A 12,494-nucleotide genomic window follows, 5' to 3' on the forward strand; every position below is an offset into this window, starting at 1 on the left:
GTTTTAAACTCTACTAAAAATAGAGGATTACGATACATAACAACCACCTAAAAATAGTTTGACTCCGATAGATCCTGAAATATTGAACTTATTAGAGCTCGTCGAGTTAGATCAGATAAACGTTATGAATACATACTATTTATATAATCTATCCACATCAGTTCGAGATTAAGGCATGGTTATTAATGTTATTTTAGTGGGAAAACAAATAACTGTAACAATTTAATGGGCCTAGTGGAAAATAATATAGTATAGTAATATTGTTCTCTTATATGAATTTGTAACGGTTTCTCGAACTTCACAGAAAATAGAACGAAAGAATCCTCTGTTCTAACAAAGACATTTTAAATCAGAAAAATTGCCCCAGTTTGGAAAGTTAAAATGTATTTGGCAGAACCTTTTCTTTTCTCTTTAAGAAGAAAGTAATCTAACATACAGGTCGGGGAGTGAATTTTTTAAAACTATTACAAAATCTAACTACATACATTTATTTTTCGTAAACTTAACTTGATAACCAAAAAAATAAGATAACTTCTACGTCACAAATAAGATAACCAGATAAGTAATACGTTACCTATTGATAAAACTAATTTATTTTACATATATAGATTAATTTAGAAAACAAATAAAAATTAAACATTCGTTTCTTCTTTTTATCGCAAAGACTACTCAGGGATTGCATCTACACGATCACCATGTAATAACGTTTATAGTCCTGCTTTAATTCTAGTTAATTCACTTCCATTCAGCAAAAAAACAAATGAGAAAGAAAAAAAAAATACTACTATTAGGTAATATTCTTTATTCAAATCTTGGTGAATATAGTTATTGGGGGCAAGAACTTACCTAACGACCTAACTCAATGGCACATATGTTTGCTTTTGGCTCAACAAAACTTATGAATTTGACCCTTGAGTTACACCATCATCAAGTCAAAAAACGCGTATATCATACGTAGTACGTTAGGCGTTACAAAGTACATTCACTTTCTTTTCTCATGTCTAACATGTGCACTCTTTCTTTAGAAGTTTACCTAAAAAATTATCAGCCTTTCTATATAACCCACCCTCGATCATAACCACCACATTTATTAAATCATAATTAATATATATATATATATTTCTTTTAAATTTAAAACTACTTATGATAAATTAATATATTTTGATATATTTTATTGAATCTAAGTAAGTTTTTTTTTTTTACCTTCACTTGACACTTATGATGCTTGTATTAATAAGTACTCCCTTCGTTTCATAATAAATGATATTTTTACCTTTTCATTTTATTTCAAAATAAGTTGTGTTTCACAAAATTAAGAAAGCATTAATTTTTTTCGTCCAATTTTACCCTTATTTAAAAAAATGAAGTTTTATATAATCAAGAAATTATTAAAGAATACCTTTTTGTCAAATCATTTAATCAAGGTTAAGTTAGTAAAAATATTTCTTATTAAGACTATGTGTTCAAACTAAAAACATGAAGCACTTAATGCAATAGTTGAAGGCACGATACCCTGTTAAAAAAAAAAAAAGGGAGTTGGAAAAAGTTGCTCCAACGTACCTGGGAAAAAAATTGGAAAGGAGCAAACAAAACAACCCCTCCAATAAATACTCTTGAAATTCTCTCTCTACGAAGGTTCGTGGAAGCTCACTTATGGAGTCCTACTTAACCTCCTCCCTCCCTTCCTCTTTCCTTCCTCACCATCAACATTTGTCTTCAATCTTATTTCTCTTCATTCAATTGCTTTTTCTCAACTACCATGAAGCTCATCAAGAACTTCCCCACAATTAACCTCTTCAAGTCCAAAAAATCAACCCGCTCCAGCTCCATTTCCAGATCCGGGTCTGACCCGTCTTTCAGCTCCGGCACAACAACATCGTCTTCCTCATCATTGGAAAACTCACATAACAAAGGCGGAGTTTCTACTCCTACGAGTGTTTTGCCCACTTTATCAAACGAGATCTCCGCCGATGACTGGTCGGAGATCTCTACCGCCGGCGTATACTCCGACATCGTCAAATCGTTTTCAGTCATCGACAGTAACAACTCCGGTAAGTCTATGAGGAACGAAATAATATTATTTTATTCTAAATATCATAAAATAATCTCTACAGTCAAATTTCTAATCTATGAAAATAGTTAATAGTTAGCTATGTATTTATAATACTATTTGTGTCTAAATTCATGTGATATAGTTCAAATTTTTTTATTTTAATCGTGAAATTGGACAGGTAAGCTTTAAATCTTTTTAATATTTTAATAATTTAAAATATTAAAAGGATACGAATAAATCGCGATCAATAATTTTTGTATTTGACACTCGAAATCCTAATGATATCAAAATGGGACAGAGGAAGTAGTGGTAAAACTACTTTGATTTATAAGTTTGATTATAAATCGTAACTAAAGATGAATTAAAATATTATTCTATCTGTCTAAAATTATGTGATAGACTTTTGCTTGTAATCAATACATTTTTATATTTAAAAATAATTTAATTTAATTTTTTTCTTTGTAAGTTTAATAATTAGCCACACAAATATCAATTTATTTTAAACCACAAATTTTATAAATTTCTTTCTTTCATAAAGTGCTTGTCCAGCGAAACTATATCACATGATTTGAGACAGACAGAGTAAATCCTAATCATTCTCGATTATCTAATTATTTTTACCAACAGGTAAGATAAGGAAGGAACAACTCGAGGCAATTTTAACCAGAATCGGCGGTAAATCACCACCAAGCGAAGAGGAATTAGAACTATTGCTTGATGAAGTAGATAAGAATGGAGATGGATGTATAAATCTAGAGGATTTTGGACTTATTAACTCAGCGTTTGATCCAACGGTTGAAGATGCATCTGAGCTGAAAGATGCATTTGATTTCTTTGATGAAGATCATGATGGGAAAATAACTGCTGAGGAGCTGTTTAATGTGTTTAATATGATTGGCGATGCAAGGTGCACGTTAGAGGATTGTAGGCGCATGATAGCAAGTGTAGATAAAAATGGAGATGGGTTCGTGTGCTTTGAGGATTTCTGCCTTATGATGGAACACCAGAGATGAAAAATGTAAAAAAAAGAAAATTGGGAAAATATTGTTTTATGGGCTGGGATTAATTAGGACCCTTGATCAGGTCAATCTAAAGGCTAGGATTGATCTACATTTGGAAAGATGTTTGGAGCTGCCGTATGGTATATTTTTATATATAAAAATGAGAACAAATTCCTTCCTTTTCATCCTATGATGATATATGGGTGCATTAGTTAGTTCTTATATTTATCTTTATTTTATGACTACCGGAATGATATTGTTATTTTTTGGGCTCTTTTATTATGTGTTTTTTTTTTTAAATTGTGGAGTACAGTGGATATGTTGTAGAAAATAACGCAAATAATATTAAAATATAATCAATGGTGTAAAACAATAAAAAGTCTTTTAAATTATTGTTAGAGATGATTTGATGGGGGGCAATGTAAATATACTAAAAGAATTATGAATTTGATGATAAATTTAGAATTTACTCTCTTTTTTATTTTTACTTATTCACGATGAATTTTGCACATCTCTTAAGTCTAGAAGATTTTAGACTTATCAGTTTCGCATTTGAACTGCCGGTTGAAGATGCTGATTATTTTATGAAGAGCATGATGGGAGAATTAACTGCCGAGGAGTTGTTCAACGTGTTTAGTATGATCAGCGATGCGGTGCACGCTAGAGGATTCTAGGTGTATGATAGCAAGTGTAGATAAAAATGGAGATGGATTCGGGTGCTTGGAAAAGATCTCTTGTTTTCTGTTTTTGGGAAAATAATTGTGTTTAATTAAGGGTTGGGATTAATTAGGACCCTTGATCAGGTCAATCTTCTAATGGCTAGGATTGATCTATATTTGGAAGAATTATCGAGATGTCCTATAGAGTCAAACATCTCTATAGTGTTAGCGTTTGTCCGGAAAATGATTGTTATAGTGAGATATTGTTATGCATGTACACTGACATTCGATAGTTAGATCTCATTTAGCTTTTATGAACAAAAGTACGCAAACAATTAGCTTTTTGTACTTTTTATGTTATAAACGAAAATAATATACTTGTAAATTTTAGAATCTCAATTGATTTTCATAACTCATAAATTAAAAATTAAAAAGACTAATAAATTACTATTAAATCCATAACTAGTTGTATCACACAAATAAAGAATTAAAATCTATGGAACATATGCATTTTAAATTAATTGAGAATTTAAATATTTCAAGTTTGATGAAAGAACTCTACAATTTAGGTTGTTTCATAAATTCTAATCTCTTAGTGATAATATAATGCTTGAATTGACGAAGAATTTTGTCCAAACTTTCAGCAAAAGGTGATTCAATAGCTTTCTCTTGAAGACTGGCTAAGTGCTTAACAGTTGACTGTTCTATCTCCACAGTAGGTTGAGGCTCTTCATCGAAACTTTTGTTGTCACATAATATATTTCTTACAAAATATTATTACACGCTATTTGAGTATGACTGTTATAGAGAGGTAATTTTACAAAGAGTGTACCGCTATAATGGATGACATTGCTGTTATAGGCAGAATGCTGTTATAGAGAAGTAAAATATAACATGAAAAATCGGTTCCGGAGAAAATCAGGTCGTTATAGTAAAATGTTATTATAACGAATGACAATTATAGAGAGGTTTGACTGTATATATAAAAATGGGGACAATTTCCTTCCATTTTTACCCATGATATATGGAGCATTAATTCTATATTTCTCTTTAGACTTTATGATATATTGGCATAGTATTGTTCTTTTATGGGCTCTTTTAATTATGATTTCTTTATTTTTTTTATCAAAAAAGGTCCAAATCTGCCATTTTACTATACAAAATTATGCGGATATGCCCGTCGTTAAAAGATGGTCTCACATATGTCCTTATTGTTACTTTTTGAGTTACTCATGCCCTTGATTTAACGGAAACCCAATAAAAATATTGGGGGTAGATTTGTGCAGTTTCGCATAGTATAGGGGTATATTTGATCCATTAGAATTCCTAAATTTTATAACAAAAAATAAAAATATGGCACAAAATATCATTGCATTCCAAAACATAAAAAATATTTGCAATTACAATCCATGCATCCACTATTACATTACATGTAAATTATACAACTAAAAGATTAAATGCAACTACAACCATCTTTTAAAGGTTGTTTTCATAGACGAGCACCATTTTTCCTTTTCAAAAGATTTGTTTTACTAATGATGATATCATTTTTATTTTTCAATTTGTTGATGATCTGGATATTTTTCGTCTTTCCAGTCCCGATATCTACACGATAATGCATGCAATAACTGCCGCACAAACATATACATAAAAAAAAAATTCATTACATATTTGCCACTAAAATAAATCACAAGGAAAAAGAGATAACTTAAATTGGTCTTATGACACCTGAAAAAAAGGTCTCCTGCAGTGCTGAAACTTTGATAACAATAATAGAGAGACTATTACATTTTAAGCATTTATACGGTCTTACATAAAATTCAATGTAGTCTGGCCCTTTCGTGAATTCCACACATAACATAAATTTAGTAGATCTGTAATGACTTACATTAGACCTGTGATTTTTTTTTTTTGTGACAGATCTGTAATGATTTTTTTTTATGTTTATGTTTTGTGCGGCAGTTGTTGCAGGCATTATCGTGTAGATATTAGGACTAGAAAGACGAAAAATATCCAGAAAAAACTATTCAGAACATCAACAAATTGAAAAATAAAAATGATATTATCATTAGTAAAACAAATCTTTTGAAAAGGAAAAATGGTGCTCTTATTTGTGAAAAAAATCTTTAAAAGATGGTTGTAATTGCATTTGATCTTTTAGTTGTATAATTTAGATGTAATGTAATGGTGGATGCATAGATTGTAATTGTAAATGTTTTTTATGTTTTGGAATGCAATGATATTTTGTGTCATATTTTTATTTTTTGTCATAATATTTAAGAATTTCAGTGGATCAAATATGCCCCTATACTATGCGAAACTGCACAAATCTGCTCTCCAATATTTTTGTTGGGTTTCCGTTAAATCAAGGGTATGAGTAACCCAAAAAGTAACGCTAAGGGCATATGCGAGATCACTTTTTAACGACGGGTATATCCGTACAATTTCGTATAGTAAAAGGGCACATCTGGACCTTTTCTGTTCTTTTATTTTAGCTCCGCGTAAATTACATAACTAATATATTATAATCAATTAAATATACTTTTACTGTAAAATATCTTTACATTACTATTGGGTGTCATTTAATTAGAAGCGAAGCTACAATGTTACATGCGGGTTCAAATGAATCCATTATCATGCATTTAGTATTTTGTAGTTTTTTCAGTATAAGCAAATACCAAAATTATTTTATATTGGATTCAACCGCTGATCCTAATATCAAGAGATTAGCAATCACTAGATAATAAAGCACATAGACATCAACATATCCTTGACTATCTTATACTACTTTTTACTTTAAAAATATGGGTAAGATTGTAAGTAAATCTTTATCTAATTTTAAATCAAATACAAGCCTTTTGCTTAAAAAAATACATGTTTTTCTTTATATATCGTATATTTAATTATCAATATAATGAGCCAAACATTGGTTAAAAAATATCCCCACTTAATAATTTGAAAATTATAAAACCTGATATTACACTTTCTAAATCAAATTCCAACAGTAACTTAGCGTAAGTAAATTTTGAACAGGGTTGGATAATGATTCATTTATTAATTTAATCTATTTCATTCCTCTCAAATATCCAAATTGTTCATTTGTTACCCCTAATTTTAACTACGAATAAATGACTCTTAATGTATACTAATTTAAATTCCAACCCTAAAGGAAACATCATTAGATTGTTGAAATCTACTTCTCAAAGATGAGAGGTTAAATCTGTCGGGAAAAGATAAGATCAAAGAAAATGGTCAGATCTTATGCTTATGATTTACCATCTACATAAAAAACAGTAATAATTATATAATTATATTAACTCATTATTCCAAGCAATATTGTAATTTGCCAGTCAAAAGTCTTGTCATTTATTTAGTGGCGGGACATAAATATCCTGTCCGAATAAAATTTTACGAACCTAAGAATCCGAATTTATCACTTCCAAGCTAGTAGAGATAGGTATTTTTTTTTTTTTTTTTTAGTTTTATTCTTTTCTGGTTAATCTATATCAATGAATTCACAAGAGTGACCGAGTTGGTTGAGCAGATAATTTTCCAAATGAGGGGTCTTAGCTAGGTTTGAAATCCACTACATGTTTTCTTGGTCTAGCTCGTGCACGGTTTACTTTTCTTGTGTGGTTTACGAACTATTACAATAGAGCGTGGTTTATATTGTGTGCACCTAAAGGATAATTGTTGCGGATTCCCCAGTAAAAATAAAAAATTTATATCAATATAGGTACAGTTTTAAACGATACAAAAGTCTGAAATTTGGATACATCGACATAAGTGTTTCTTCTCTTTTTTATCCCCAAAAAAATTCATTCAACTTCGGAGACTATCCAATTACACACACAAAAAAAAAAAAAAAAAAAAGTTTATCCAACCTCGCAAGAATTTAAAAACAAAATTGATGCATGCCAAACTTTAAAAGGGATTATTTTAGACAAAGATTATCTTGGAAAAATTCGCTACTTGCATTTCTAACTTAAAAAAAGAATTGTTTGTAAACTTCTCTTGCATTTCTAACTAAAATAATATTTGCAAACTTCTCGTGTTCATATATGACTTTCATGTTCATATTATGATTTTCGCAACTTGATGATACTACCTAGAAATTGCATGCCATAAAGATAATAAGTTCCATAGCTTTAACAAAGAAGGAGACAGCCTTTTTTCCTGATATAACGGAGGGTGAGATATATTATATTATAATTTAATGCCTTTGTTAAATTTCGGCGAAGTTTCATATTGCTTTTGTAAGAAGCAAAGAAGGATACATATGTTTTTGCGGTTATATATGTTTGGGAAATTTTGAGTATCTTTCAATCAAGGGTATTTTCAATATTGGTGTATGCAGAATTTTGCATATGAAGACTCAACGTATTATTATAATTTGTCTTTTAAGTTAGTTATTAGATTTGAAATTTGTAGCGGTTTTCTTTTACTTCCTGATACAAATAAATTAATAATTATTTTATATTATTTTAAGCGATGCAGACCATTTATATAATAGGAATAATCAAATGTCATGTTTATTTGTTTCAATTCAATGACGAGAGAGTGAACTCTAAACATTTTCATAATTATCCAATGGTCTTCTTTCATGAAGTCCTTCATAAGCCAACCATCAAAGATATATGGCCAAGTGATAAGTACGTAGCCCTCCATTCTCAAGCAGTGCTCGAGTTTGAGCTCTGAAAATGAAATAGCCTTTGATAAGAAGTGTTTTACCTTTCGAAATGAGATTTTTCAATATAATTCCTGTTAATCAAACTCAAAAATGATACAAAACTCTATGTGAAAAGTACCAAAAAAAAAAAAAAATCATAAACCAAATCTGCATAACAGTTTTTTCCATCCATGTTTTTTTACTTCAGAGATTGGTAGTCTTTATATAGTATGAGTACTAGTAATCTTTTTCTAGCCATACGTTTAGAAAGACATTGATCATCCGAAAGTCAAGATAATAGAATTTTGGGACAAAGCATCTCCTTTTTGTGTCATTATTTATTATACTCCCTTTGTTATTTTCTTTTTCTTTACGAGATAGTGATGCAACTTTCGTTTTTGTTTAGTGTTACTTGATGGTTAACTTCACGTATAATCACTAAACTTTATCATTGTCTTTTGTGATATTGAGGTAATTGCACAATTTTCTGGTGTAGATATTATTATCTAAATGATGATTAGTGGATAGGTGATCAAATCAACTGTGTTTAACCTTGGGGTAGATAGTGACAATTCTGATACTTTAGGGGTGATTGGTTTGCCGAAAATGAAAGATATGACGGCTAAAGCAACAAATTAAATATGCTGTCCTATGTTTTCCACATTAGTAATTACCCACAAATTAATATAGGCTTAATAAACAATTTGACCCCAGTACTTCTAGCGTTTGTAATGTTGGCTCCTAATTTTATGAGTTCTTCAATTAGACACCTCAATTTAGACGAATTTGTCAAAATATGACTTTGTATTCAATTTATATTTTAGTTTTTCTTTGTTATTGTATTCTAGGGTCTCAATTTTATGAGTTGATGTTTGCGTATAAGTAAGATTCTTGTGTTGCTTCTTTACCATAAAAGGATGTGATGGGGTGAATATGACTCATCCACCCTTAATCAAATCCTCAATCGAGTTCGAGCTTTGGATAGGTAGAAGTTCCTGTTAGGGAGTCTATCTCCCTTTGATAAGTCTTATATAGTGCGTGTACGAATTAGTACTACAAAAAATATGGTTAAGCCAATAAAAAAAATTTGCTTGACGATGTTCTTCTGCTACAGTAAAAACTTAATGAAGACCTTTGTCTCCTCTTTGTCATCTCAGTAATCACTTTTGTTTACTTTTTTAAGACATTCAGACGGGTTCGGATGATGAACATCTTTCTTTGGCTCTCTAAATACCTTTTTCAACACTGCGGAACTCTTCCTCAACATCATAAAATTCTCTATATTTGCGTGAAAGTAAGGGGATTCACCGGTCCTTTCGTCTTTTCTGACAAATATTATGTTCAATTATGCTTACCCAATCTTGACAAGGTTGGAAATATAGTTAATAAACGATGAACAACTGAACGATTTGGATTTCAATATACCTATTCCTGACCCAAGGGAAAGGTAGAAATTCAAATAAAATACACATTTGAAGCCACATGTTCAAGTGGACTAACTGGTAGGTTCCAAAATAAAGAGAAAAGACAGAGAATTAATGGAAAGCACAAAAAATGGAAAAAGTTATTCAGTGGTGATCTATAGTTTAACTAATGAGTTTGCAAGAATTTGGTAATGTTTGCTTAGACTTTATATGTTTATTAAGAAATTTATTGAATATTTAATTATGAATTTAATTACTATTATATATTAACCTAAAATTCACTGTTAAAATTCATAAGATTCAATTTTTGAATCCTTTTAACCTTACTCTTATTTCTCTTTCTAGTTGGTGAATCACGATCCACGTCACATGCTGCCATGTCCTGATATAAGCTAGCAATGGGCAAGTAGATACCTAGGAACAATTGCAATAATCTTGGAGAATATTTCAATTATAATATTTCCAATTTCCCATAAGAATTGTACGTACCAAATCAATTTTTTATAGGATCACATCTTCTTAACTACGTTACATCTAATTATACCGTGCATAATATTTTATTACCATGACTCAAGATGCTGCGGCCATACGTAACAGTGATAATAATATAATAACATTTTCTTAATGCTGATAGTTAAGAGGTCGTAAGAATGAATGTGAGAATGTCTAAGAATAATTTGTCTTTGAATTTGAATAACTAATAAGCTACGAGTACGGATAGTTATCTTGTTAATTAAAGAAAGGTTAATAGCAATTTTAGTTCCTCAATTATTGATAAATTTGATTTTATTCCTTATGATATCAGACTAAGTACATTAAATCTTCGATTAATTGAATTGTACACTTTTGATCTCTTTACTTGTTATTTACCATAATTATTGATTGTACAACAACTTAATTACTCATATGTTATGTTAAATTTTTGTTGTTACTCGACAGTTTATGACAATATAGTTCTATAAATAGTTAAATATAACATATTATCTACATGAAGGGCCCAAAAGAACACATTTAATTAATTGATGTTAAATATGCTATTTTATATATCCCAAGGATCAAAAGACAGAATTGCCAATAACTTAAGGGCCAAAACTGCTATTATCCCATTAAAGAACATTAAACGAACTTTTCTTATTTGTTTTATTTCAAGTTACCTAAAGCACAACAAAGAAGAATTCAAGGGTTAGTGATTTTAAGCATATCGTTAAACAAAAAATAAAACAAGGGAATTTTCTAACATTTCCGATATGAGGCAAGTTAATAAATGTTCATTCAATTGTGGCAACCAATTCAAAGCATATAATTAAACACATGAAAGTCTCATAATAATAATAATAATAAAAAGTCTTGTTAGGACAAATTAATAATTCAAGACTGCAAGAGTTCTGTGTTTTTTTCATGTTTTTATATCACTTCACCTTCCATGAAACTTCACAGAAAGTTTAGTACAATATCTTAATTATAGGGCAAAATGTCAGAAAAAAAATGTGGCCAGCACTTTTCTTTACTCAATAGCGTGGAATTACTAAAATTTAAAGAAGTGTGACAGCTGCTAATAGTGGGTATTTTGGACTTTAGGTGAATCATTTTCTCATGGAATTATTGCTTCCCAATTTTTGGTACAAACATGTAGTAATAAATGTTTCTTTTTATTGATAAGAACTGGCCACCGTCAAAGAGTATGATATAGTGGTTAGAATTTTCCACCCTTAACCAAAAAGTTCGACAGAAGAATCGCAATTTTAGAAACTAACAGTAAATTCTTCACTGAGGGTGTGTTTGGCACGAAGAAAAATATTTTTCATGAAAATATTTTAAAGTGAGTTTTTTCACTTATACTTTAGTGTTTGGTATGTAAGTAAAAAGATGTTACTTCAAGAGCATTTATATGTAATTTAGGAAAACACTATGAAGATGGGATATGGTCGGGAGTGGAATTTGGAGGTGGCAGGGGGTGGGATGGTCAAGGTAGGGAGGAGACATGGGCTTGGGAGACCACTTAGGAAACTTGTTTTTTTCTATTTCGAATAAGTAAGTCATTTTTCTCATTTTTAAAAAACTTGTTTCTTGAAGAAAATATTTTGAACCAAACATGACAAAATTAAAAAATATCATCCTTATCAAACACACCCTAAATGTATAAAGAAAAAGGGCAGGGTGTCTTGAGTTGCCCTTTTGTATTGTCAAAGTAGCTGGCAAAGTGATAAACTAAGGTACTCTTTGGTATCATCAAAATTGTGGTAGGATGAGTAACATCTTTCAAGGTTTAATTAAAAGTTTCAATCAATTCTTGCCATGTGAATGAAAATAATAATAATCATGTTCTCTTAAATGGTTCTTATGCAACACGAATTCAAATAACTCTAATGATAATATAATTACTGAACACCAAATAAAATAAAATAAAAAAAGGAAAAAAAACAGAAACATACTCTTCATTTAGAGCGTTCAAAGAAGATATATAGAGGGTAGGGGTGGGGAATAATGTGAATGGAGACGGTTTTCTTTCCTTAAGTACCTAATAGTCCCCACTAATCAGGGGTGAATTTATCGGCTTAAATATGGGGCACGTGAACGTGAAGTCATGATCTCTTCAATGTAAAATTAGGTATTTTATGCATATGTTTTGTAAAATTAGTATAAATATACACTTGGTTGAATTTTGAGTTGTTTAGCTTGAGTACTAAG

General features: G+C 30.2%; 1 protein-coding gene across 1 annotated transcript; it reads left to right on the top strand.

The window, feature by feature from the left end:
- The first annotated feature begins 1,619 nt into the window (after nt 1–1,619).
- Nucleotides 1,620–3,239, top strand: LOC132614488 (probable calcium-binding protein CML36). The gene is made up of 2 exons (XM_060328944.1): nt 1,620–2,051; nt 2,681–3,239. The coding sequence occupies exons 1-2, from the start codon at nt 1,760–1,762 to the stop codon at nt 3,064–3,066; spliced, it is 678 nt and encodes a 225-aa protein (XP_060184927.1). The 5' UTR covers nt 1,620–1,759; the 3' UTR covers nt 3,067–3,239.
- Nucleotides 3,240–12,494: the final 9,255 nt, after the last annotated feature.

Source organism: Lycium barbarum, chromosome 10 (assembly GCF_019175385.1).
Source record: "Lycium barbarum isolate Lr01 chromosome 10, ASM1917538v2, whole genome shotgun sequence".
Classification (NCBI taxonomy): Eukaryota; Viridiplantae; Streptophyta; class Magnoliopsida; order Solanales; family Solanaceae; genus Lycium; species Lycium barbarum.

What these genes read in the sequence shown, in the direction of transcription:
- LOC132614488 (XM_060328944.1), top strand. Translation starts at nt 1,760, where the DNA reads ATGAAGCTCATCAAGAACTTCCCCACAATTAACCTCTTCAAGTCCAAA. An exon ending in CATCGACAGTAACAACTCCG is followed by an intron (nt 2,052 to 2,680) that starts GTAAGTCTATGA and finishes TTTTACCAACAG; the next exon opens with GTAAGATAAGGAAGGAACAA.